The sequence below is a fragment of the Ascidiella aspersa genome, chromosome 5, assembly GCF_963924565.1.
Source record: "Ascidiella aspersa chromosome 5, kaAscAspe10.2, whole genome shotgun sequence".
In the NCBI taxonomy this organism is placed as follows: Eukaryota; Metazoa; Chordata; class Ascidiacea; order Phlebobranchia; family Ascidiidae; genus Ascidiella; species Ascidiella aspersa.
Genome location: NC_139451.1, coordinates 18,565,314 through 18,591,689, shown reverse-complemented (window position 1 = coordinate 18,591,689; position 26,376 = coordinate 18,565,314). Strand labels below are relative to the sequence as shown.

Genomic DNA, 26,376 nt, shown 5'->3' with positions numbered 1-26,376 from the left:
TCCCTTCAAATAAGTCAAATATGTTTCAGAAAAGATGATTATTATCTATGTACATGATTTTAAACTCTATAATGTTATTTATAATACCTTTGTATGCAGTAATCACATCTTGAACCAACTTGCTGCTTTCTTTTATTTCTTTAAATTTAAAGCATTTATTCTGAGAAATGCTTCTGGAGTAGCTCGCACTAAACTGCAAACAAATGGTAGCAATTATAAACAAATTACTAAAAATATTTCTTGTCAGACCGTTTCTTATAATTACAAAAAAAATGTTAAAATGTTTTACCTTAACGCTCAATTTGCTGCCCACTCTAAAAACATTAGATGTCCATTGAAGAAGTAATAACACAAAAAAGACAGAAAATATTTCTGAGAAATATGCATAAACAGAAATTATATATTTCTTTTAAAATCAGTTTATTCGAAAAAATGCATAAACCCAATAATAAAATAGTTTGCTTACCGGTTCACCAATGTTCGCCCAGTTATGCAAAGGGCGACTAGCATTATCACGACGAATACCATCATCGTTACGTTGAATGATAAATCAGCCAAGAAATCTTCCACTGATAACGGAGCGGTGCCAACAAGACACTTTTTTAACTCAACAAACTTATTTTCGATTTTGGGTTCAGGTGAACCCTGTAAACCGAAAAAAATTTATATTTCGCTGCTATAAATTCTCTTAACTATAACGTGTATAGAAAGAAGCATTTAAATTTTAAAGCAATATCAAAATTTTCCGAAAATGTTCACTTGCCTAACTCCCATTGTTTAGTGTTTTTTGTGACGTAACACAGGAAGTTAGTAATATGAGGATATGTAGTACAAATTAAGTTTGTATTAAATTAAGATTAAGCAAAATCTACTGTAAAAGTTATAAATACCGGTACCCTAAATTAAAAAAATTATGGTATTAATTTAAAAATTGTGATATAAGGGCGCTTAATTGAAAGAAACTATAGTCATTACAGCTGATTAAAAAACCTTTGGGACATGCTTCTTTTATTGCAAATTCTAAAACGTAAGTGCCAAATCCTAATTTGTGTCTAAAAATGTTTTTAAATAGCTCTATGTCAATGACTCTGACAGAATAACGCCGTGTAAAAACACTTTAATGTCATACTATAACTAAGGTTGATCATTGTTTAGGATATTTATATACGTTTTTGAGAATAATCGCCAATATTTTAAATTTTTAAATGACTTAAAGTGTACATAACTAATCGTATGCCCTTTCTTGCAACGCAGAAAGTTATTTTTTTAATTTAAAGTTTTCTTAGAATTAAAAAATATATCTATTTTGGCCGCTCTTGGTGCGACTACGTCTGGTCGTTTGGATAACTTGAATCAGGTCATTTGGTTAAACGATTGGAAACGATTTAGTCATTTCGGTTTTTAACAATTCAATAAAACGGCAGATTTCTCTTTAATTGCAGAACCGTTCTCCGTTTTATGTTTAGTTTTTGACATTGGATATACGAAATATTTCTTGCAATCAAGTGAGTTGACTATTCTTTTGCCAGTTTAACAAAAATTTTGCAAAGCAATTGAATTGACTTGCTATGCCAGTGTTTCTCAACCGATGGGTCGTGTCCCGAAATTAGTTGCTGCTTGATTTTGTTGAGTCGCCGACTGTAGTAGAGATTCGGGACTCGAGTAAGACTATACGTAAGATTACCCGAGACTCGGGTCCGACGTGCACATGCGCAGTAGTAAATTCAATACCGAAAAGGTCGCAAACTGTAAATTGTAATGGCGGAATAGCATATTCTGGCATAATGTCCAACCACGTATTATAGATGGATGTGTTGTATGTCACTCCTGTGAGAGGGTGGAATACCGGGAAATTGGGTGGAATACAGGCTATAGAGTCGACGCCGGACTCGGGACAGACGGACTCGACATATTCGGCTGGAGTCAGACTTGGTAATCGGGATTCCGACTTGGCTTTAATTTAAACTAAGTTGGTTTCAACCTCTTCGAAGCCCAATTTTCTTATTAATGCTATTGTCTTATTTGTGTTTATTTAAAAATAAATTGCAAAAGTTCTATAAAGAGAATTGGATCGGCAAAGCTTCGCCTTATTCTTACGCCTAGTATTTCGGTCACTGTGATGAAATGTTGGCAAACACTTGCTTAGTCCAACAGATTGTAGCTTTTTATTTGCCCTAATCCAAATTGAAATAGCATGCTAAAAAGTTTACTACCCACCAAAAAGAACTTCGCACTGGTTTTGAAGCGTTGCTTTAATTAAACTAAAGCCATAATGGTTTACTTCACAAGTTCATTGTTTATAGGTAGGAAGAAAAGCTTGTCTAACAATATGTTATGATTACACATGACATGCATAAAAAACGAAATATCAAGTTCTGCGTGCAATATTGCGTTTAATATGCATCAAAATTATATCTTCAATTACAACTAGAAACACTAAAGTTTTTACTTTTAAAACAATTATTCCAGTATTTGAAATACTTCCTGGCTTAGCTTTTTTCAAACCGCTTTAATGTCATACCGTGTTTTATTTAACGAAAATTTCTTGTTTTTGTGCACATCGTTGTTGCACTAAAGAATCTACATTTAGCGTATGTTACACTCGCAATATAGGAAATAGGATTGTCTAAAATTATCGAAAAAATAAAAAGTTAAGGCGCCGAGTCCGTAATACGTAGTAGCCTGTTTACTGCCCTAAGTAGTAAAACTAGCCTTTGAGACAAGAAGCCAATCGTCGTTCTTTAATTCGTCCAACAAATGCGGTTTCTAAATGCAAACGAAATCAGTAACCAATAAGACAGTACGCCACGGTCAACAATCTAACAATTAACTTACCGAACTATTATAGGAATAGTCGCTTAATTATCGGCGTTAACATTTTCAACAGTTTTATTTAAATAAACGAGTTACAATTACCAACCAGCCAGCAACACAAGTAGTTCACAAATAAAAAATACTAACTGTAGCATTAGCAGCAGTAAACAACACCGTGTGACGTAATAGGCGTTATTGTTGTCAGATAATTAGCAAATTTTAAGCAAGCTAAACTTGGCGGGTGAGTAACATATAATTTAGAAAATCCTAAATTACCAGTTAAAAGTATTACGAAGTTTCCCAACCTTAAAAAAATATTGTTTGCTGTTATAGTTTTATTGGGTTGCGTGTTTTATCTTAGAGAACAAATATAAAAATATCGAATTTTATCGGCGTAGCCAGGATCCGGTCGCCTCCTATTTTTGAAGAATCCGTGACGTATGCTTGGGTCGCCACCCATGGTTTAAGAACCACTATTTTTGATGAATGTTTAGCGGAATAGTTCTTCTTAAAATGGATCATCGATTGTTTTTGTCGCACAACCAATTAAAATGTTTGCAATTCTTGTAAGACAGATTTTATTTATTAATATTTCCGTTTAATTTTCAGACAAACCACAATGCATCCATTATAAGTATTTTTTTTTTAAAAAACACAAAAAGTATAAAGTAAAGTTTTTCGAGCGTCATTTTAACGGCGCTATTGTTACGAATCTTTTTATTCGCATTGTCTCAATACCACAAGTTTGGGTATTTTGATCTAAAATAGTATGGCGATCGAAAGCTGCGCAGCCACATTTCTACTGCGGTTGATTCGTTTGGCGTCAAAGGAGCCATGAGTGGGGTTCGGCGATACAAATCCGCGATGTCTTCACTTGTTATCAACGGTAGATTGTCGGGAAAATCATCAACAAAATCCACAACGTCCGGGTTCAAATTGGAACTGTCACATACAGCCACGGTCTGAATGATAAAAAGTTGTAAGAATAACAAATAAATAGCAAAATAGCAAGCAACTTTAAAACAAACTCTCACCATAATTTTGTCAGCTTCCAGAGTAGCACCAGAAACGAATGGTACAACATTCATTGGTCCCAGAACTTTCTCAATTGCTGACGTGAAATGCACACCGCGGTTGATCTTCTTTCTCATGTTTGTCGGATCAGATTTCAGTTTTGCTTGCTCCGCCATTTCCTCTTCGTTATAACGAAGCCAATCTTCCTCTGATGGTGATTGTCTGGACAATTCTTCGCTCGGCAATTTGTTTATGAGTTCTGTCACTTCATTCCAGTTAGCTTTGGGAATCTTCACGAATGGGTGCTTCTGTTTCGACCACAAATCCAAATAATACTCATGCTCGGGAGCCAGCTTCCCTCTCAGTTCTTCAGCTCCTGGATAGCTCGTTATTAAAACTGACGATTTTTCCAACGCTGGTCGCTTTTTGGCAATTTTGGATGTGATTTCCTGTATTCGGCCAACTTGATCTGATATGCCTTTAAATAAGTCAAACAAGTTATGAATGTATGACTATATTGCATGTAAATCATTTTAAAATACTTCAGGTTATAATACCTCTGTATGCAGTAATCACATCTTGAACCAACTTGCTGCTTTCTTTCATTTCTTTAAATTTAAAGCATTTATTCTGAGAAATGCTTCTGGAGTTGCACGAATTAAACTGCAAACAAATGGTAGCAATTATAAGCAAATTATTACAAACATTTGTTGTCAAACCGTTTCTTATAATTACCTTATAATTACAAAAAATAAACGTTAAAATGTTTTACCTAAACGCTCAATTTGCTGCCCACTCTAAAAACATTAGATGTCCATCGAAGAAGCAATAACACACTAAAAAGACAGAAAATATTTCTGAGAAATATGCATAAACCGAAATTATATATTTCTTTTAAAATTAGTTTATTCAAAAAAACTACACGAACCAAATAATCAAATGTTTTGCTTACCTGTTTACCAATGTGCGCCCATTTATGCAAAGGGCGACTAGCATTATCACGACGAATACCATCATCGTTACGTTGAATGATAAATCGGCCAAGAATTCTTCCACCGATAACGGAACTGTGCCAACGAGACACTTTTTTAACTCAACAAACTTATTTTCGACTTCGGGTTCAGGTGGACCCTGTAAACCGAAAACCTTAAACCAGGCGAACAAACTGTCACCAAGCGTAAAATAAAATCTCATCCTTTCGCTGTTATAAATTCTCTATAACTATAACGTGCATAGCAAGAAGCATTAAAGCAATATCAAAATTTTCCGAAAATGTTCACTTGCCAAAATCCCATTGTTTAGTGTCTTTTGTGACGTAACACAGGAAGTAAGTACTATGCTGATATGTAGCATAAATTAAGTTTGTAGTATAGGGCAAAATGTACTATACAAAACAATAACTTTGCGGAATGCCATTGTTTTAAAATTTGTTCTAGGGCGCTTAATTAATTCGAATAAACTATAGCTATTATAGCTCATTAAAAACCTTCAAGGCCTTTCAGTTTTTGTTTAAAATTTTGCTCATCTGCAAAATCCTACTTTGTTTGTTACTAGAAAAAAAAAATATTCTAAAAACGTCGTGAAAAATACCTTATAATGTTATACTGAAACTAATAATATGATATTAGTTATTCAAGATAATTATATAAGTATTTAAAACAGGGAGTCGAACCGGAACCGAACCGGAACTTTATGAACCGGTTTTGGGTCAATTTTTTCCGAAACGTAACCGAACCTGAACCGGTTTTTATACGATTTTAAGGAGCCGAACCGGAACTGAACCGAATAATTTGAAAGTACCTGAACCTTAACCGAACCCGAACCTGTAAACAAAAGCGGTTCGCTCCAGCATGACGTCACAACTTCTATTTTACAGAGTCAAGTTACGCCATGTTCGAAAATTTATGAAAAAAATATGAATATTAAATAAAAAAATCGTTCATTTTTTATTTTTTAGATATTTCAATATTGAGTTTAAATGACTTAGAATTCAAAAGATTATTCTCTACATTTATCGACCCACATTTTGAGATTTAACGCCAATTATATTGTATCTGAACCGGAACTTTATGAACCGGTTTTGAAATAACGATGTTCGAACCGGAGCTGAACCGGAACTTTTAAATTAATCCGAACCGAAACCAGTACTGAACCGGATTCCGAAAAAATCCTTGAACCCGAACCGAACCTGAACAGGAAAAGTCAAGCGGTTCGACTCCCTGATTTAAAATTGATAACAAAAAAATTTAATTTTGATAAAAAAGTTAAGGCAATAAACTAGTTGTATGTAATTTTCTTTAACGCAGAAAGTTTACTTTATTAATATAAAGTTTTCTTAGGTTTAAAAAATATTTATTTCGGTCACTCTTGGTGTGACTACGGCTGGTCGTTTGGTCAACTTGACTCAGATATTTTGGACAAACGTTTTGACTTTAGTCATTAGGTTTCTAAAATTTCAATAAAGCGGCAGATTTTCCTTTACTTGCACACCCGTTTACTGTTTTTTGTTTAGTTTTTAACATTTGATTTACGAAATATTTCTCAGAATGAATTTTAACAGTTTAACATTGATTAATTTGCTGTGCCAGTGTTTTTTAACGGATGGGTCGCGACCCGAAATTTGAAACGGTCGCAAACTGTAAATTGTAATGGTGGAATAGCATATGATGGCATAATTTCCAACCACGTATTATAGATGGATGTGTTGTATGTCACCCTTTTGAGAAGGTAGAATACCCGAAAATGATGGTGCTTCAAATAATAGTTAAGAATTGGCGCTACATAATTGCACGTCGACGTAATCGCGATGTCCCGACTCAGGCAACGTCCCATCTAAGGCAACCTTCCCAATATTAGTTTTTTTACAAGATATAATTTTGTACTGCGGTAAATGCTATACCCTTTCCAGTGTGTTCAATTTCATGAATTTTCTCTAGTAACCGCCAGAGGCGTAGCTAGGGGGGTGCGGGGGGTACATATGTCCCCGGGCGCCAAGGTAGAGGGGCGCCAAAATAAGGTTTACAAATTTTTCACAACAATGGCAAAAAACGAACACAAGCAAGATCGCACCAGCGGCTGTGGCAGACGTCATCTGGATCTGATACGCAACCCACACCCAGACTGATGCTGTTACCAGCCATCACAGCAGCCAAGATACTGATTCTGCGTGCAGCTGGTTTCGTCTAGCTTAGTGTTCTTAACCTTTATTAAACCGCGCCACCCTACGAAAAGCAATTCGGTATTTTGGAATTACATATTAGTTCGACAACATAAAAAAGAGTAAAGTGTATCGTTGGTCGCACGTAGCGCGAAAAAGTTCTGTTTATTTGGTTAAATTAGGTAAAAGGTTCGTGTCTCCGTGTTTTTAGTCTGATGAAATACACACACAAATATATGTGTTTAATAACATCTGTGATCTAGCCCCTCGGAAGTTGCTTTATGACCAACGATTACGGCTTCCGTATCAATAGTACACCGAAAAGCCATCGCAGACTCGCCGAATCTGTCGATCTATGATGCAAGCAGAGCAAGCCAGAAAAACAAATGGCCTGCAGTGAGGTTCGAACTCACGACCTCCGGTCAAGCCGGGACCGTCGCTCTACCAACTGAGCTATGCACATATGTTTGTGTGTGTCTTTCATTGATTGATACGGACTGATGATACCCCAGTGTGAAGTTGCTTGTACTAAAAAAATGTGCAAGTATTGGCGCATGGTTGTTTCTCGACTCGCTCCTCTCTGAGCCTGCATAGCTCAGTTGGTAGAGCGACGGTCCCGGCTTGACCGGAGGTCGTGAGTTCGAACCTCACTGCAGGCCGGTTGTTTTTCTGGCTTGCTCTGCTTGCATCATAGATCGACAGATTCGGCGAGTCTGCGATGGCTTTTCGGTGTACTATTGATACGGAAGCCGTAATCGTTGGTCATAAAGCAACTTCCGAGGGGCTAGATCACAGATGTTATTAAACACATATGTTTGTGTGTGTCTTTCATTGATTGATACGGACTGATGATCCCCCAGTGCGAAGTTGCTTGTACTAACAAAATGTGCAAGTATTGGCGCATGGTTGTTTCTCGACTCGCTCCTCTTTGAGCCTGCATAGCTCAGTTGGTAGAGCGACGGTCCCGGCTTGACCGGAGGTCGTGAGTTCGAACCTCACTGCAGGCCAGTTGTTTTTCTGGCTTGCTCTGCTTGCATCATAGATCGACAGATTCGGCGAGTCTGCGATGGTTTTTCGGTGTTTTTAGTCTGATAGCATGTATAAAATAGTTGGAAAAGGAATAACTTTTATTGTTTATCTATAAGTTAGCCAAACTATAATTTACATAGGACCGTTTTTCTTCGAAAAACATGCAATGGTACTCACAGAGACTTTGTGCTAAATATAACCGTCAACAAAACAGGAAAAAAAACAAGAAAATAAACGTGAACTTTTTAGAAGTTTCAATCGTAACTTGGGCAAAAAACCGGAGTTTGTACAGGCGTAATAGTGGTGCCCAACCCAATTGCACAAATATACCGTATAATTGTTCCGACTAAACATAGCCCTAATCGGTCGTAAAAGTAGCAATTACAGTCCAGTAACTAAAAAACTATTAAAAATTAGTAGCAAAGCTCGCAAATCGCAAATCCATGAACTATGTCTTCAGTCACCTAAACGTGTAGTTTTAATATAAAGTATAGGACATCATAAAAAATAGAATGAATACCAAACTAAACCTTTAAAATCACTATAAAAGCCAAGACTCATTTCATGATGGTTTAAGCCAAGCTGCTGTAAAACAGGCCAAAACAAAATACTCGATCTGGGGATTGAGCTGGACAAAAGAATCAGGTGACGTAAGAGAATGCCTAGACAACTGGCAAGAGATGCAGGATTTTCATCAGAAGAAGAAATTGTGCGCGTTATGAAGAATGTATTTGATCGGCTTCAATATGAGATGTCAACACGTTTTTTCACGACTAAAAGACCTGAACAATAAATTTGGATATTTGCTGGACGTTAAAGACTCTTCTATCTGACACAGATGAGGATGCAACTCGTCGAAATTGTGCAGTATTTGCGAATTTCTACGACATGGACATCAATGGCAACGATCTTTTCATTGAAATTGGTGATTGCCGAATGCTGCTCAGTAACCGAACTGAAGCTCTACCAGAAACTCCTTTAAAGTTTGTTGGTTTTATTGTGGTTAACAATAGCAGTTTCAATTGCAAGTTGTGAGCGGTCGTTCAGCAAATGAAAACTTATTTTGTCGTATCTGCGTGCAACGTCGTGCATCAATGGGACAGGATCGTCTGAAAGATTTTGCTATTCTTAGAGTTGAAAGAGAAACATTGGAAACAACAGATTTCGATGACGTGATTAACCAGTTTGCGACGGTAAAATCAAGAAAAATAATCTATAGTTGTTAATCATTCATGTTTGACAGTGACTAAGTGAGTCATACGTGTAGTTTGTATAACCAAAACGCTTTTTAACTGTTTTCCGTATAAAGTACGGTATATTATGTTAATTCAATAAAAAATGTGATTAAACATGGAGGAGGGGGCGCCAAATTTATAGTTTGCCCCCGGGCGCAAAATACCCTCGCTACGCCTCTGGTAGCCGCTTCAAAAACCAAAATTAACGGCGTCCAACGATTGCATTAACTCAGTTAATTTAACTGTTATTCAAATAGTATTGGGCAACATACAGTTTATTCACCTGTAAATAGCGAGTATCTGTGTTTGTTTTTAACGTGTTTGTTTTTGGTGGGCATTCGGAAAGTCTGTTTAAAATCGTTTTGGTTATTTCCTTTTCCCGTTTGGATCCTGCCTACCAAGGTCGTTAACTGGCCATCAGTTCCTACCTAAAGCATTCGTTTTTTCTGGACATTGGTTTGATTTGAATTCTACTCCAAACCAGTCTCAACGAAATGCACGCCTTATCGGCGAGACGTGTGTATATTTCAACAGGGGAGACATGACCACCGTGCTATCTGACTCCACTAAATCGAAACTAAAACAAACTGCCATTGTAATTTAAGGAGCATACTGTCAGGTCGCTTATAGATTTATTGTACATTCACATAATTTAGTATAGCTCGCTTTCAATAAAATGGCTTACAGCGCAGTAAAAACACGTGTTGCCAATAATGCATGCATTGTTGACTGTTTGGCAGTAGAAAGGACACGACTAACGTTGCAGTAAAAGCGAATGCGTTGAGGATTAAAACTGGCCAGTTAACGAGCAGGATGCAGGGAAAGGAAATATACCAGAACGACTTAAACAGGCATTTAGCACACGCACAACAAACACAGTAAATAACAAATACAGACGGTGGGACCTCTACACGTGTTTTTACTGCGCTGTAAGATATTATTTTAAAAGCATGCTATGCTAAATTTTTCTATTTTACAATAAATTTATAAGCGACCTGACAATACGTACAGTACTTTGAAGTACAATGGCAGTACCGGGACATGATTATTTTCGATCTAGTAATTCTAGTTGAATTCAGATAGCACGGTTGTCTTGCCCCCCTGTTGAAGTATACACACTTGAGTGTGTCAAAGAAATAAAAAAAGCTACAATAACGCAAAGCTTCGGAAACTCATTGATTCGCGCCATGTCATGTGATATGGGAAAGTCGATTAGTCGTCGTGTAAATTTTTGCGACCTTACCAAAAAAAACATATAGAAGCCAATGAGAGTACAAGGTTGTTGATGGACTTTGCTTGTTAATAACAGTTTTACTTTTAAATTTCAGGCAACTTAAAGTAGTGAAGTATTGTTAATCAATTTTGTAAAACGTAAAAGTTGTTGTCCATATCAACCTCCACAAACGCTTGACGTAACTCTGTACAGTATGTTGACTGTTTTGCACCAATGTCCATTGAAATTATTTCTATAAGACTTTGTTTTGCACCTATAGAGACTTTGGTTTTGCAGTTTTTAATAAGAGTGGACTTATCTTGTAACATTTGACAAAAAAACACAAAAATCGTGAAGTGTTATACAAAAAGATAGATATCAGGTCATCAAAAACCAACGCTCAATTCGCTTACCGTCTTGTAAAGAAACATGGCTGACGTGCAAACAAGATTTCAAGCTGCTCTCGATGTCATACAAAGCCTTCCAAAAGATGGTAAACTTGTAGCTTATTGTTTCTGATCTTTACGTGGTTTACATATGACTACAAGGCGATTATTTTTTAACTTAACGAGAAATTTAAACCCATTTTAAAGACAAACAACTATAGAAATGCCCCCCCCAAAATACGCGAAATGCAAAAAAATTACCACAGCATATTAACGAAACAGGAAATTGTATAAATTCAAATCACCACCCAGGATAGACACAACGAAAACTTTTCAGTACTACTGCATTAGAAATTAGTGATACACAACTATATGAAGAAAAGTCGAAGTTCGAACTAATCCTAATGCCATGAACCAGGTCTGATTTGTTATTCTGCTGGTTTGTTTTTACCGTATGTTGCTCTTAATAAAGATTTAATACAGTTAAAATGTTGTTGGATGTAATTCAAAACCAACTTTTAATAAAATATTACCCTAAACAACAATTTTAAATAGCCTAATACAGTTTGAGTTAATTATATATAAACAATATTTCTGCATGTTGTTAACGATTTCAACTTGACATATTTTTGACAAATGTTTACTTTTTTGGCAATGTTAAAAACTAATCGCCCTACTCATGATATATTCAGTAATAGTAACTTTGGCTCTATATAACAACTTGATTTACCAAAACCCAAACACTAACTTGGTCCCTAACCCAAATAATGTTAGCAATATACCCCTGGACGAAAATGTGGTAGGATTCTAGACCATCATCCAACTTTTCAATTGAATTTATCTGCTGGAAAAATATTTGTGTGTAAGCATGCAAATGGCTGCCTGTATTTATTTGCCTAGATAAAGAAAAATGTGCCAATTGACAGCAACTTTCTCTACTGGCGAGTGCCCTAAGTCCGTGGTTCTCAACTTTTTTCCAATTACCGCGTCTCGCGATAACATTCGACTAATAATTAAGTGTCAATCAAGCGTTATTGGGCGAGCGACTAACGTGTAATGTCTGGACATATGGGAAATTTTTATTTATTATAATATACACATGTTAGCAAATTGTTTGGGTGATTTATTGCTGTGATTGTGGGCCCTGTGGGGTAGATTAAGATTAATACCTTCCCCAAACAAAATCAAGGTTAAATAATTTAATAAAAAAATCTAGGATTCGCTATTCTGGATTCGTTATTCTAGATTCTAAACCTATTATTCTAGAATACCTTGGGATTCTACTTTGAGCATCCCTATTTATGACATGTTTATTTTAATGTAATTTCTGCTGCTGCATCTCCGAAGCAAGTCTTGAAATGCGTGGTTGTGTTTTTGATATTTGCTAGACACATGTTATCTTTGCGAACGATAGCATAAACTGAAATCAAATACATGTGAACTGTTGTAAAACATACTCCTTTTACTTTTACTATCTGTTTGTGATGTGTCACATTCAATGCGGTTTACAACATGTTACAATGTGATTTTATCACTTACCAAGATTGTGATTAAGCATGTTTCCCAGTATTAATTAATTTAAAAGTATTATTTAAAAGTTTTTGCGTCCCCAACATTTTAGGACCACCGTTGAGAACCATTGCCTGAAGTGGTTGTTGTTATTTGACCTATACAATTTTTTTAACTGTCAAAACTAAAAGCCATTGATTGCATAAATTGTTAGACAATTCACAGCTGTGCGACGACGAAAATGTTTTAAACAAAAGCGTCACATATGGTAAAAAGTTCTACACATTCAATAATACGGTAAACAATTGTGGCACACCTTACAGAACATGTAAAATTACCCAAATATAAAGTCAGGTTACATCAGTGGGTAAAAGCATTTTGGTAGCGTGTAAATTTCATGTTGCTTGCTGATATTTATGATGTGTCATTTTTCCCAAGTGAGTACTTATAATTTGTAGGCAAAATTTTTTTGTTTGATATCAACCCTGATATATAGTTCAACCAACTCATCACTCAAAGTCTCAACCTATCTCACATGCAGTGTTTTTTTAAGGTGTTTTGGGGGACCGAAACGGTGCCTTTCCCAAAATTTGGACTTGCAACTACAGTAGAAAAGTAATGGTTGTTTCTCGCTATGTCTTGTCGATAATACAAATATAGCCTACAATCAATAGTTCACTTCCGGAAAAAATAATAAGTGGAGGTACAGCTAACAGCTGAATCAAAGAGTTATTCACAAAAGAAGTGCACCTTCGATACTCGTCAATGTTTATTTCTGATTTATGGCGCATAATGATCAGTTTTTACAGGTGGAAACATAACAAGCAGAAGCCAACAAGCACACTTTGTTTGATTGTGCAGCAAACTTGTTTGGCGGCCGTGTTGGGCAGGCTATTTGGTCGCTGTCACAATCATTTAAGCTGTGCCTTGTCGAATAATTAATTTTATGTTGCGTTGATTGTATGTAGTTTAAATGCCTAGGTTTGTAATGCATCTTTAGAGATTAATGTTTGTCCTAAAGTAACCTTTGAAATCTGAAATAACGAAAAAAAAAATGTTCTGTGATTGTGCACTGCCAGTAGCCTAATAAATAATTCGTTTAAGCAAATATGGCTATTTTTTGGTATTTAAATGAAACACTTGCGGTTAAAACTACTTAGTGGTCACCCAAACCAAACCTTAAAAAAACCCTGCTCACATGTGGATATTTTCAAACTTATTACATTGCTTTGTTTGTTGTTTGCTTCTAGGTCCTTATCGTCCAGCACCTGCAATGTTATTAATGTTCTATGCTTACTACAAGCAAGCGACAGAGGGGCCTTGCACTAAGGCCAAACCATGGTCATTTGATGTCATCAACAAAGCAAAATGGGATGCATGGAACAAACTGGGCAGCATGGCTAAGGAGGATGCCATGGACAAATATGTGCAAGAACTCACAAAGGTAATTTTTGAAAACTGATCTAAACACTTTTAAAATTTAAAGGATATTCGAAAAAAGCCAAAAAAATAATAAAATCAATATCTATATACCATTGTTGCTCAGGCTCAAATTTTGGTGTGACTTAAGATCAAAAGTTTTTAAGGGGAACAGTTTCCATATTTCTTAGAGAAATAGTTCATATGGCGATTTATGTTGTTACACTAACAGTTAATCTCCGCTATATAAACTGCTTGGCTTTAGGTGATGCAAGACACCCCACAATTACCAGATGATCAAGTCAGTTTACCTATCTTGGAATTTGAATTTTTGCTATGTGTGAAAATATTTTTTGGACATCTATCCTTGATTTTGCAATTTGCCTTTAGTACCAACAATCTATAAGCAATCTGCTTTCTTTATTAATCCATGATAATCTGCGACATCTGTCCCATGATAAAGCCTACAAGTACTGTGCCAAATTGATTTTCTTCATCAATGAAATATCATTTGTATTTAACTAATTGTTTTTTAGTTAAAAAATTATTGATTAGGAGTACTGCATTTCAAAAAAATAGTAAAGAATATGAATTTCTGTAAATTATATGTTTCAATAAATATTTCATGTGCACATACACTTTGAATATAAAGTGTTGCTGCTCCTGAAAAGGTTTAAATTATTTTTATATCAATGTACTTATTACATGTTTTTTTTTATTAAATAGAAAATACATTAAAACTTGTATGGGCAAAGTCATTAAATAACATTTATTAAAACAGACTTTAATTTTTTAGTTTGCAAAATGTCAATTTTATCGAATATTATGACTTTGAGACTTTAATTTGCTTGAAGAAACTATTTTTAATTAGTAAACTAATACTTAGTCTTATGTTACACACTCAATTGTTTGCCAATGAAAACCCACACATAAGCTGGATTTGTTCCAATTAATTTACATAACATGATAAATGCTAAAAATATCTACAAAATTTTTCACTTTCGTGATTTACTTAATTTGTCTTATCTATACAGATTATCGAGGTATTGCCAGCAAGTGACGAATCAAACCACTTTGTACAAACACTTGGAAACTTTTATGAGCTTGTTAATGTGAAAAATCCTGGGATGGAAAAACTGAGACAAATGACTGGTATTATCAACTATTTAACATTCCTGTATTTCTGAATTAATAACCCACTTATCAAGTCAACATTTATGTTTTCTATTCAGACATCCTGTGTTATAACCTCTTTAACCATTGTCATGTAGGTGTAAGGGCTTTTTAGTCCTATATTTCTTTCTAACTTTTTTATTTTGCTAACTCAAAGGTGTTGCCTAAATGCTTACCTCCAAACCTATAAGTTTGCCAATGTAAAAACAAAACAAAAAAACATTTTGCTTCTTATTGTAAGCCCTGAATGTCATGGTGACAGTGGCACTGGAACCTAAAGTTGTTCTAATGAAAACCAACTTAATAAATGTTTTTGTTACAAATAACGTAAATAGTTTATCAATTTATTTATTTTTTTAAATATTTTTATTCAAATTCCTAATGAGCTCTTTGCTTTAGTTCAGAGGTGCTGAAAGTATTTTAGCTTTGAACCCTTGTATCTGTATGTGTGGTACAACCTTTAAAAATGATGATTTGAAAACACAAAGCAATTGTTTTTGGGTCGGAAACCATACATTTAGTCTCTTTGCCATAAGTATATAAACAAATAAAATCTGTACCCATTGGTGCATATTTTCCAAAATAATTTTGGCTTACATGACAGTAGCAAACCTAAATTGACTAAAGTAGCGGCCATTAAGGTCTTAATGTAAAAGCTCAAATAGTATTGCAAAATAAACAATAATTGATGACTCCCTGGAAAAAAATACTCTCAAGGCAAAACAAGTTTGGTCACGGTGGAAAGATTTATTGGTTTACATTTCAGCGATTTGTGAATGTTTAGCAGCAAGTTACAAGCATGCTGAGCATGGTGGTTTTAGCTAAACGCTGCACATAGTATTCTTAAATTTTATGCATTTGTTACATAAACATTATAAAAAAGTTCTTTAAAGTGTTACAATGACAATAAATTAACTTGTAATTTTATTGTCAAATCTGCTTACAAAATTTCCTAAGCTAAGTGGTGCTGTAGAGGTTACAGTGTTGCCTTTTATGTACCAGTGGTTCTCAATTGTTTTTCTTGCTACTAGAAATGTTTAAAGTAAATTCTAGGGACTTATAGAATATTAGGTTTCAAATGTGGAATAACGATTCATGAAAAATATGGAATCCTAGTATTTTTAATAAATATTCATTTTGTGGGATTATTCATTATATACCCTATATTATGATAGCAGTTAAGATTCGTAAAACAGTTTGCTAACATATTTATATTGCAAAAAACTAATCTTACAATGGTTAACTTTCTATAACTGCTACTTTAAAGTTGTGTGAACTACAATGCACAATTACCAAAAAAAAAAAACGCATTTGCAAAATGCCAAACAATACAGTGTAAAATATTACTTTTTTAGGTGGAAGCAATGGGGATGTTCCTGTCAATGGAAACCATGTTCAATCGAATGGTAATTACTCATATTTTTGCATAAAATTCTTTAGTTTGACTTTTTAATTTATAACACGGTAAGTGGCAGCATGGCGAAATCTACTAGCTTTTTTAACAGGAAATAGTTTTTCGGTTTTTTATTTAAACGGCCATAAGGTGATTTATTTTTTACAGTACTCTTTGTGTTATAAATACTGTTTTATTGCATTAATGTTTCCTTTATAAAATATTTTGATTTACCTAGTCTCAATCATAAAAAAACAAATTTAAAGCGCAAAATATTAGAATTGTATTGGCAATTTGTTCGGTCATTTAAGTGAATAGTTTTACCGTCTAAGACAGGCTTGTTGAAAGTTTGAAAAGGGATGTCAAAAGTAGAATTTCTAATCCTCGAATTCGTATCCAATTCTACCGCTTATTTCGGGTAATTGGAGCCGACATAATTTAATGTTTTACCGCCGATGGTTGCGCCTAATTGTACATGCGCGAGTTGCGTTTAGATTAAGGCCTTTCGCTGGGTCTACACAGTGCTTGCTATAAATGTAGCCTTGTAAGCCTTGTAGGGTAGTACAAACCCACTAGTTTGTTGAAAGTGTGACTAACCAACGGTCTTTGGGCGGCTGGCGAAAGTTTGCAAAATTGTTTTGACAATTGAGTTTGCAAAACTATGTGTATGAGCACGACAGTTAGCGAAAAAAATCAAAGATATTTTTAATTGCATGTCCAATGATTTGCGTGCTATCACAGCTGAGCGCATAAACAAGCAAAAAAAAATCCCACATAATAAACCACATGCCAGCAATCAATGTAAATGATTTGCCGACCCTTGTATTGTTGTTTAAAACATGAGGATAAGCAACGATAAAACCTTTAAGAACAATTTATTCAGTTCCGTTGGAATGTTCGTTAATTGCACGGAAACTATGCTAATTTTCCGACAGACGTTTTTTAGTGAGTCGCTTCATCACGACAATAAGTGAAAAACAAATAAAATGCCCGATCGAAGGTAACTTTTTAAATGTGTTTAATAAAACTCAAAACTTGCTCTTGTCTTTTGGTTTTTGAAATGCATTAACTTGTCATAAATTTAAAAACGTGGCAATGTCCCCTATTTACTATGATATTCGCATGTAAAACACTTTGCAAATACCATCACACCCCTTTGTTAGTCAATTATTAACAGTATGTCAAACAAAGTTGTGTACCTCTGCAAATTGCATTGGTACCTACTAAGCCTTATGGAGCTTTAAATCAACCAGCAATAAGTGGTAATTGTTCCAAGGAGTTACAATCATGTTCGATCTTTAACAACAAAAGCGTTTGCAACAGTACCACATTTGTTAAATGAAAAGGCAACAGCTTTGTTGGCAATCGCAAGATAAAACACGCCTTGTTCGTTTTCAATTATATTGAAATCGCAATAAATGCGACATTTAACAGGACCCAACTGTTCAAAGATATTCGCTTTTGTCGCAACGTTTGTTGAAGCAGCGCCTAGCGTCTAACTGCGTTTAGTTAATTTATAAAAAAAAGATGAACCATTATTTGCATTATTTTTTTTTGTTTTTATTTTAAAAAAATCATAATTTTTAGTAATAAGTGGAGTATTTTTTATCTTTTCACGAAATGTTTTGGCAGACAACGCTTTCCGAAAACGCCGGTGACGTTGTTTCCCACTGACGTAGTGGTATTACCACAAAAAGCTGCCAGTCGGGCAAACGTCACGCATAATTTAGGCATCTAAGTTTAACCAAGCGATTACAAGTTAAATAAAACCAATAAGAAGATTGGCTGTATTAAATCGACATTATGGGTCGAAAAACAACAGAGATGATAGCGAACAATACGCCAGTCTCCGTATTTTGCTTGTAGGTCACTCAACTCCAAACACCAAGCCTCTGAATGGAGTCGACCGACAACATCCTGAACTCGTTGTGGAAGTCGTCACAGAGACACCACCAGAGACTGGAAACGGCCATAATGACGTAATAGAGGATCGCGGTGACCTAGAAATCCGAAGCGAGAGTGAGGAAGAATTTTGCGATCCCTCCGCCGATCTTCTGGAGCCAAAAAACGACTCGATGAGCCAATCCGACACCTCGTCGCTGAGTGACAGCATCACCGAGACGCCCACCAAAAGTGCGATTTTGCAGACTAACTTTAAAAGTAGCAAATTCAAGTTGTTTGGGCGTTTGAGTGGGCCAAAAGTAGGCTTACAGTTATTCCACAGTATTGGCTTGGAAAAAGAGCTAGCATTGGATGGGCACAATGCTCACCTGACCTGAGACCAATGGCTTTCTTTTTGGGGGGGTGTTGTAAAGAAGGTGTATCATATGAGAAGAACCCCAAAACAATAAATTTACTTTTAGACCCAAACCCCACTTTTTATTGGCCCACTCTCTCTCTCTCTCTCTCTCTCTCTCTCTCTCTCTCTCTCTCTCTCTCTCTCTATATATATATATAGTGTCCGTGTTCTATCTGTTATATGATAAATAAATGCTTTTTCGGAAAAGATCACGCAGCGTTTGTCTTCTTTTTCATATGGTCGGGTCGACCTACATTCATAACAAAATAGAACTATTTGTTTTTATCTGACTACTTCCACCAACCGGGAAAAATATCCCTTGTACAAAATGATATGCTTTACTTTTCAGGCAACGTTTCTGCAGTGGAGGAACTGCTTGGCATCGAACAAAGGTAGGTATTTTCACTTCAATAGAATAATAGAGGATACACTATGCTACACAATTAAAGTAAACTTGTGAAACATAGCCTTTTTTACGTTTTATTTTTTATATATGTAAAAACGTTCGACCAGATTTATCTATTTTAATATAAGAACACGTGCGGTTTAGTAGGATGTTAACCAGGTTTAATGAGAAGGATTACTACAGGCATACTATTTTTCGTAATGACGAAATTGCCTTGGTTCTATTATCCAGGGAGAGTGACTTTTACGTACAGTAGATATATTTACGTTTTGTGTCACAGTAAACCACTTGTAGACGGAGGAGAAAAGGGGACGAGGGGAGAAGACGCTGTCGTAAGAAAAACAGGTAAACTGTACTTTAATATATATCTTCGTTCGGTCTGAGTGGTTAATGTAACGGGGATAAAAGCAATTTTGCCGCGTTAAAGACCTGGGTCGCCAGAATTAAACTTGTGCAAGTCCACTGTTGCAAAGAAAGTGACAAATGTCGATATGTTATTTGATATAGACTGTTTTCGGTCTAGTAGGTAAACATTAATCAAGTTAGTAACTTCCATCGGATTTTTACTTAATTTTTTTACAAACACGTAAAATTAATTATTATGTTAACGTGGTTTATGACTTATGAGTACTAAAATTTTATCTCAGTTGGCTATAATTTGTTTGAAAGGCCACCAGAGCCCGGACTCGGGAACCCCCCGGCGCCGACGGCACCGCGTTCCGGATCGGCAGGTTCACGGCGGTGGAGCTGGTGGAAGCGGTGAACCGTGGCGAAGTCAGACTGACAAGCACGCCGAGGTCAGTAAGACGATGTTTGATTTCAATATTTTGCAGTGTTGCTACTGTATGGGGAAGCTTTTATGCGGCCCGCGGCGTACTTTGACAATAAAATAATTAACTATATCTTTATAGTGACTCTTATATATTTGGGCTAAAGAATATTTAGAAATTATTTAAACCTAATATTAAGGTGTTTTATTGCATTTTGACGTGTAAAAAATAGCTAGTCGTCTATAGTGTAAGGAACCAGCTTTCGCCCCCTTTAAATTATATTTTTACCAACTTTACTATCTTTTGCACTTCTTGTTTTTGCAAATGATTTCAGTCCAAAAAGCGCCGCGCATGTCAGGACATGTTTGTTTGCCAACTTCATGGAAAAACATAAATTTCCTACGCCTTTTCTGTGTCACCAGAGGCTAGCGCCGTGTGTGCGGTGTGTCTATCTTTAAAATACGTTTTCTGCAAAGATAAATCTATATATGCAACCTTACGCGTTTGCACGAATCTATAACAGTTCTCTGCTCTGCAACCTTTTGTCACTTGCGGCACACCAACAAGGTTCACCTATAAAAATGCACCTGAAATGACAGAAGACACGTGTTGTAGTTAGGGATGTTCAAAGTAGAATATCGAATCTATTCTGCCGTTTATTTCGGGTAATTGGAACCGATATAATTTGATGTTTTACCGCCGATTGTTGCGCCTAATTGTACAAACGCGTGTGGTAAGTTGGCCTCTCACTGCGGCGACCAATTTATAGTGCTTGCTTTAAATGTAACCTGGTAGTGCAGTGTCAGCGTTTTTTCGGGTGACCAATCACCGCGTGGCGATAACGTTCGTCTAATAATTAAGTGTCAATCAAGCATTATTGGGCGAGCGACTAACGTGTAATGTCTGGTGTGGAGTTTGCAAATGTCCTAAATGCGTTGCAAAAGTAATATTACGTTGTAAAACGTGCTGGCCGTCTGCAAAATGCGCTATAGGGTTACTTAAGGTAAACTTTAGGCCAATATTCAGCGAGGTTATGCAGTTATGCACAGCCTAATTGTCAAGAATTCGTTATGTCAATAGTAACTTTGTATTCTTTGCAGTACATTATTTGACTGCATAACAGATCATGTTAGTCAAAAAAGAAGCACTAAAACCCAACAATGCTTTAAAAACAGGACCGAATTGCTTAAGACTTCTGTGTGCAATGTTGCATTTTCTCACTATTGGCAAAAATATAAGTTTGGGCAACAACCTGGACAGTTGACATAATGCAGTTTACAGAACGGCTTCAAATGACAGTTGTTAAGAATGTTAAACATATGGGAAATTTTTTTATTATAATGTACACATGTTTAGCAAATTGTTTGGGCGATTTATTGCTGTGATTGTAGGCCCTATGGGGTAGATTAAGATGAATCCTTCCCCAAACAAAACCAATTAGATAATTTAATAAAAATATACTAGGATTCGCTATTCTGGATTCGTTATTCTAGATTCGAAACCTATTATTCTAGAATACCTTGGGATTCTACTTTGAACATCCCTAGTTGTAGTATCCAAGCTAGCTTAGGGCAAATAGATTGTGGTTATATGCGCATAAGGCGCAAAAGTTTGAACCGGAACGGACGGTGCCAGACCGACGACCCCAATGAATTTAAAACTTATCCTATTTTTCTTGCAGCAACTTGCGGTTAATTCAATCTTTTATTTCTGTTAGATCGAGGAACGAATAGCTGTCGTTCTTCTTCAGCTGCAGCGCGATATGCACAGCGTGCTGAACAGACTGACGACCCTCGAGACCATTATCATAGCAAGGCAGCAGGTAATCATTTCAAAATAATTTTCTGGCGTGATGCTATCAGGACTGGGTGTAACAGGAATACAAATCGGAAGTATTTTCTTAGTTAGTTAAAGACACGACCATCTCAATGATAGGAATATTGCAACGATTTTTAAGTGAAATGCAGTTTTTTAATCCTAGTTTTTTAATCCTAAAAAACAAAGCACAAACGCCAAATTCTATTTCAAAGGACACACGTTGCCTCCAGGGCAACGACGGGAAGAGGTCCGACGCGGTACCGGCCTGGTGGCCGTTCACCGACATCCATCCCAGAACCGCGTTCTTTTTTATCGTCTGGCCATTCGTGGCGCGCTTCATCTTAAATATTTTGCGGCGTTACGCTTCGCGGCGACGATGTTGAATCTTCATGTCGATTGCTGCTTCAGCTATTCCGCACCTTTGTAATCGTCTATTATATGCTCCGTTATGCGAAATGCGTCGGCGAACCGTTCGGCCTCGACACCATACCGTTCGTACCAGTGAAGGTAGGCGCGGTTGTCGAACATCAGGCGCCCTCTGGCGAGCAACGCTGCGCAGTATTCGCTACCACTAGATGTCGGGTTCGTGCAAGCCGTGATTGATCTGAACAAATCAACCTTATTTCAAATGAACGCCGTTGTCAAACCACGAATTAAATTACTAATAATGCAGTGTTACATTAATATTTTTGTACGTTTGTGGTGTAATTTACCTAAATGAGATTAAAAACACTACTAGCGCGTACTTTTTAATCGAGGTGTCAAAAACTCTAAATCTTTTGTTATTCTTGAATTACTTACCGATGGATTTGCGCTTTCTCATTCCACACATCGACCGGATAAGGATTCCATGATACAAATTTCAGATGAGTCTGTTGACGCGTGTGTAAACATGTATTTACTTTGTTGCCTGTTGTTGTTTATTTTATTTTAATCGAAAATCTATGCCAATCCTTTTAATCGTAATAATAAACGATCGAAGTGACCAATGTCCTCCAGTTTTCAGAAACGTGCGCGACCTTTCTAAAAGGATGTTCGGACTAAACTGTTCGCTTATGACGCTACATTTGTAAAAGTTCGGCTACTCCATAAATCTAAAACTAAATAAATCTGAAGGATATATTTAAAGTCAGTAATATTTTTTTTCATAAATTAGGCGGGAAATATTCGCAATGGTTTTAAACTTGCCATGATTTCCATTTCTCTCAAAAAGACTATTAAACGCATAGGAGATCTTTGGTATACTGGAGCAAACTTTCAGTCTCGCTGCCAATTTTTTGTTTATTTTGTTTTTAGTTGTTATTTTGCCTAATCTTATAGTACATACAGTGACCCCAAGACAACCCTTTGCTGGGATCCACTAGTCTAAGGTTTTTAATAGTCTAATATTGGGTTGACAACAGTACCTGGAGATGTTTGTGAGAGAGCTGCATATTTTCTGGGTCTGGACCGCGAGCCACAAACAGGGAAGAGATACAACGACCGCTACTCGACCCCGATTTGATTTGGCTCAACACAGACCTTCTCAATTTGTCCCACACTCCGTACTGTGTCGTCGAGTTCGCGTCTTTAGCGTGGCTGTAAACAAAGAAAATTGACCAAAAGCTTGCCCCATAATTTCGCGGTATTTGAATTGTTATCTTCGTAATGCTATTCGCTGTAGGCCCCACAACACGTAAGTCCGTGCTTCTCAACCTTCTTCCGCGACGAATCAAATACTAAGCGTAAGTACAACAGTGATGCTTCGGCGATCCAATTTTATTTATTAAAAGTTTTGTAAGCTTAAAATAAAAACACAACAAAAGAAGGGGCTTTAATCAATTCGAATTTGGGTAACATGAGCGATGGCCCATCCCATGGTTTCTTATTGCTTCCTGGATTTTCTATAACTTTAGGGAAATCTTGCTCAGAACCAATCCTAGTATGTCAAACCATGTGAACTACTGCATTCGTAGACTCAACCAAACCTTTTTGGTTTGTGGTGTTGGTTGAGACTAATAAATATATATATTGGTTTAAGGTAGGTACATTTTATTATTATTATTTGTCTTAGTTATGCTGCTCACTCCAAAAGTTGGAGTCTACTCAAACTCAGTAAAATACATCCACAGGTGCCAGTTTCCTTATTCAAATAGAATGAAAATTAAATAGGGGTAGTACTACTTCACAAACATTATAGAAGACCCAACTGACCTGCATCTTAACAGTTTCAGAGATGGCATAGGAGCCACAGATCGTATCAGCTCCCAAGGTTCCAGTCCGATCGACACCCCACCACCTGGTGGCGTAAGAGACGTGGTTGGCATGTACAATCCCATGAGAGCGTCGCAGATATGCTCGTTCATATGACGTAGCGAAACAGCCTGGTCGGGTGTTTTGGCCAGGAGGTTTAGAACGGCGTCGTTCTCGATTAGCATGATTGCGTCGGCGTTTTGATAGAGAGAGGCCAGGCTTAGCAGTTGGTTGTAGCTCTGCGTTGGTGCTTCTCCGATTGAAAAGGGCAACACAACGTTCCACAACCTGTCGAAGTAATAAGGTTCGAGTGTTGCCAATTCGGAACCCTTAAGTTGTTGGCAAATGCGTTTTTCTTTTTTTAAATGTTTATTTTGATGGCTTACGGTCAGCGATGAACAAATCTTGCACTCGAATCTATCAGGATTATAGTTTTACTCGGCCGCGTTAGATTTATCGAAAAATATCAAACTGCAGTATATTTAGTTCATACAATTATAATTTCTAGTTTAATTAAATTTTTTTTTTAAATTGAAATTCGTAGACAGTACAACAAGTTCCTCGTGGACAGTTTGCTTTTTACTTGTAAAACTGCACAAAGTTGATGGACCAGATTTCAATTAAAAAACGACAGTTAAATACCTATAAGCTGTCGGATACGAGTCTCTCAGTTCTTCGCAAAGTTTCGACCCAAATCCCGAACCCGTGCCGCCGGCCAGGCTTTGGAATCCGAGAAATCCCGAAAAACTCTCGCAGGCTTCGATTTTGATGCGCACGCTGTCCAAGCAGGTTTCCAAGATGTTGGAATCCCGATCGGCACCTGTCTGGCCGAATTGCAGCTTAAGTTTCGGTACGTCTTGACCGATCTTCATTCGGGGAAGGGCGTGATAGCCGACCGCCCAGTTGGAACCGCATCCTTGTCTGGTTTGCACGCTGCTTTCATGAACGTCGAACTTGCTTTCCAACTAAAAGTTTTGATTCAAAAAATAATTATTAAATAATTGGAATTACATACTGTTCAGTGACTGTGAATACGGGTAAAGGTAAACATTCTTAACGACTTTAAAAACCTCGAATAGACGAGAACTTCTGCTTGGATATAGGGATATGCATCCAACCAAAAAACAACTTGTGCATCGGTAGAAACCAGGGAGTCGAACCGTTTGACTTTTCCGGTTCAGGTTCGGTTCAGGTTCAAAGATTTTCTCGGAATCCGGTTCAGTTCCGGTTTTGGTTTTAAGCAATTTAAAAGTTCCGGTTCAGCTCCCATAAAGTTCTGGTTCGTATACAATACAAGTTGCGTTAAATCTCAAAATGTGGGTCGATAAATGTATAGAATAATCTTTGAATTGTAAGTCATTTAATCTAAGTTACGTGACGTATGAAAAAAATTGCAACTCATTATTAAAATATCTAAAAAATCAAAAAATCAACGTTTTATTTATTCAATATTCATATATTTTTCATAAAATTTCGAACATGGCGTAAGAGTTGTGACGTCATGATGGAGCGAATCGCTTATATTTAAAGGTTCGGGTTTGGTTCAGGTATTTTCAAAATTTTGGGTTCAGTTCCGGTTCGGCTCCTTAAAATCTTACAAAATCCGGTTCAGGTTCGGTTACGGTTTGGACAAAATTGACCCAAAACCGGTTCATAAAGTTCCGGTTCTGTTCGACTCCCTGGTAGAAACCAAACTATTATTAGCAATTTGGACTCGTAAACTAATCAGCGCAGCGTTTTCTGTCATTAATAGCAATGGCGTATTTTAATCTGAAATTTAGGGTAAATATATCAAGCTACCTCTTTAGATTCGTATATTTGTTTTGCGTTATCTTTAATTATGGAAAATATACCTATTTATAAGTTAAGAAATGCACTTCAGCATTAATAGGTGATAGTCAACTACCAATTAGGATTTGTATGTACTGCAAGATTTGGTGTTTTGTAAAATGGCAAATTAAGCTCATTTTAACTTTTATTGAGAGTTCAAGGTAGTTTATTTAAGGAACAAATAAAGTTAATAATGTTGCTTGACAATTGATATTGACTTGGTTTTCTTAGGAGCGTTTAATAAATTTATATAGCCAGTTTTTTTTATTACAACCTTAAGGTAAATTTACACATTACCTTTAGTTGTCGAATTCTTCTAGAAAAATGCTTTAGAACCTTCTTTTCTGCATCAACGAAAAGAGCATGAGGTTGTCCATCCCTTGCAAAGTGGACATGGTGATTCCCACTTGACTTCTTTTGTGACAACTTTTTGATCCAGATGTCCTCGCCTAACTGAATGCCGCATTGACCAACATGTATGCTAACCGTTGACATTTTTTTATAACCTTAAAATTTACACTAAAACAGAACAAAAAATAGAGTGACAAACCACAGAACACAGCAAATAAGCAAAGTTCAAGTATAGTTTCCAAAGCAAAATAATTCTTTGGAAGTGTATAACAAAAATTAACATTTTAAAAGAAAAATATTTATCGAAGTGGAATTTCAAAGTATAAAA

The 26,376-nt window shown here is 36.3% G+C and overlaps 2 protein-coding genes across 3 annotated transcripts; one reads left to right on the top strand and one right to left on the bottom strand.

Annotated features, from left to right (window-relative positions):
- The first annotated feature begins 10,752 nt into the window (after positions 1-10,752).
- LOC146145200 (acyl-CoA-binding domain-containing protein 5-like) lies at positions 10,753-22,624 on the top strand. Of its 2 annotated transcripts, XM_083389552.1 has the most exons (11): positions 10,753-10,955; positions 13,608-13,801; positions 14,042-14,077; positions 14,811-14,928; positions 16,305-16,355; positions 18,209-18,475; positions 18,991-19,033; positions 19,328-19,392; positions 19,717-19,844; positions 21,535-21,639; positions 21,848-22,624. In XM_083389552.1, the coding sequence occupies exons 1-11, from the start codon at positions 10,892-10,894 to the stop codon at positions 22,016-22,018; spliced, it is 1,242 nt and encodes a 413-aa protein (XP_083245678.1). In that variant the 5' UTR covers positions 10,753-10,891; the 3' UTR covers positions 22,019-22,624. The 2 variants fall into 2 exon arrangements, with proteins under 2 accessions (XP_083245678.1, XP_083245679.1); XM_083389553.1 differs by lacking the exon at positions 14,042-14,077.
- Positions 21,546-26,372, bottom strand: LOC146145199 (tubulin delta chain-like). Its single transcript, XM_083389551.1, has 6 exons — positions 25,995-26,372; positions 24,510-24,832; positions 23,829-24,155; positions 23,042-23,213; positions 22,437-22,507; positions 21,546-22,239 (listed from the first exon to the last, which is right to left on the bottom strand). The coding sequence occupies exons 1-6, from the start codon at positions 26,190-26,192 to the stop codon at positions 22,044-22,046; spliced, it is 1,287 nt and encodes a 428-aa protein (XP_083245677.1). The 5' UTR covers positions 26,193-26,372; the 3' UTR covers positions 21,546-22,043.
- Positions 26,373-26,376: the final 4 nt, after the last annotated feature.

Coding starts and splice junctions, on each gene's coding strand:
- LOC146145200 (XM_083389552.1), top strand. CDS start 10,892: ATGGCTGACGTGCAAACAAGATTTCAAGCTGCTCTCGATGTCATACAA. Junction 14,078..14,810: donor CACAATTACCAGATGATCAA/GTCAGTTTACCT, acceptor TTATCTATACAG/ATTATCGAGGTATTGCCAGC. Junction 19,393..19,716: donor CGCTGTCGTAAGAAAAACAG/GTAAACTGTACT, acceptor TTTGTTTGAAAG/GCCACCAGAGCCCGGACTCG.
- LOC146145199 (XM_083389551.1), bottom strand. CDS start 26,192: ATGTCAACGGTTAGCATACATGTTGGTCAATGCGGCATTCAGTTAGGC. Junction 24,156..24,509: donor TCGTATCCGACAGCTTATAG/GTATTTAACTGT, acceptor TTACTTCGACAG/GTTGTGGAACGTTGTGTTGC. Junction 22,240..22,436: donor GAGAAAGCGCAAATCCATCG/GTAAGTAATTCA, acceptor TGATTTGTTCAG/ATCAATCACGGCTTGCACGA.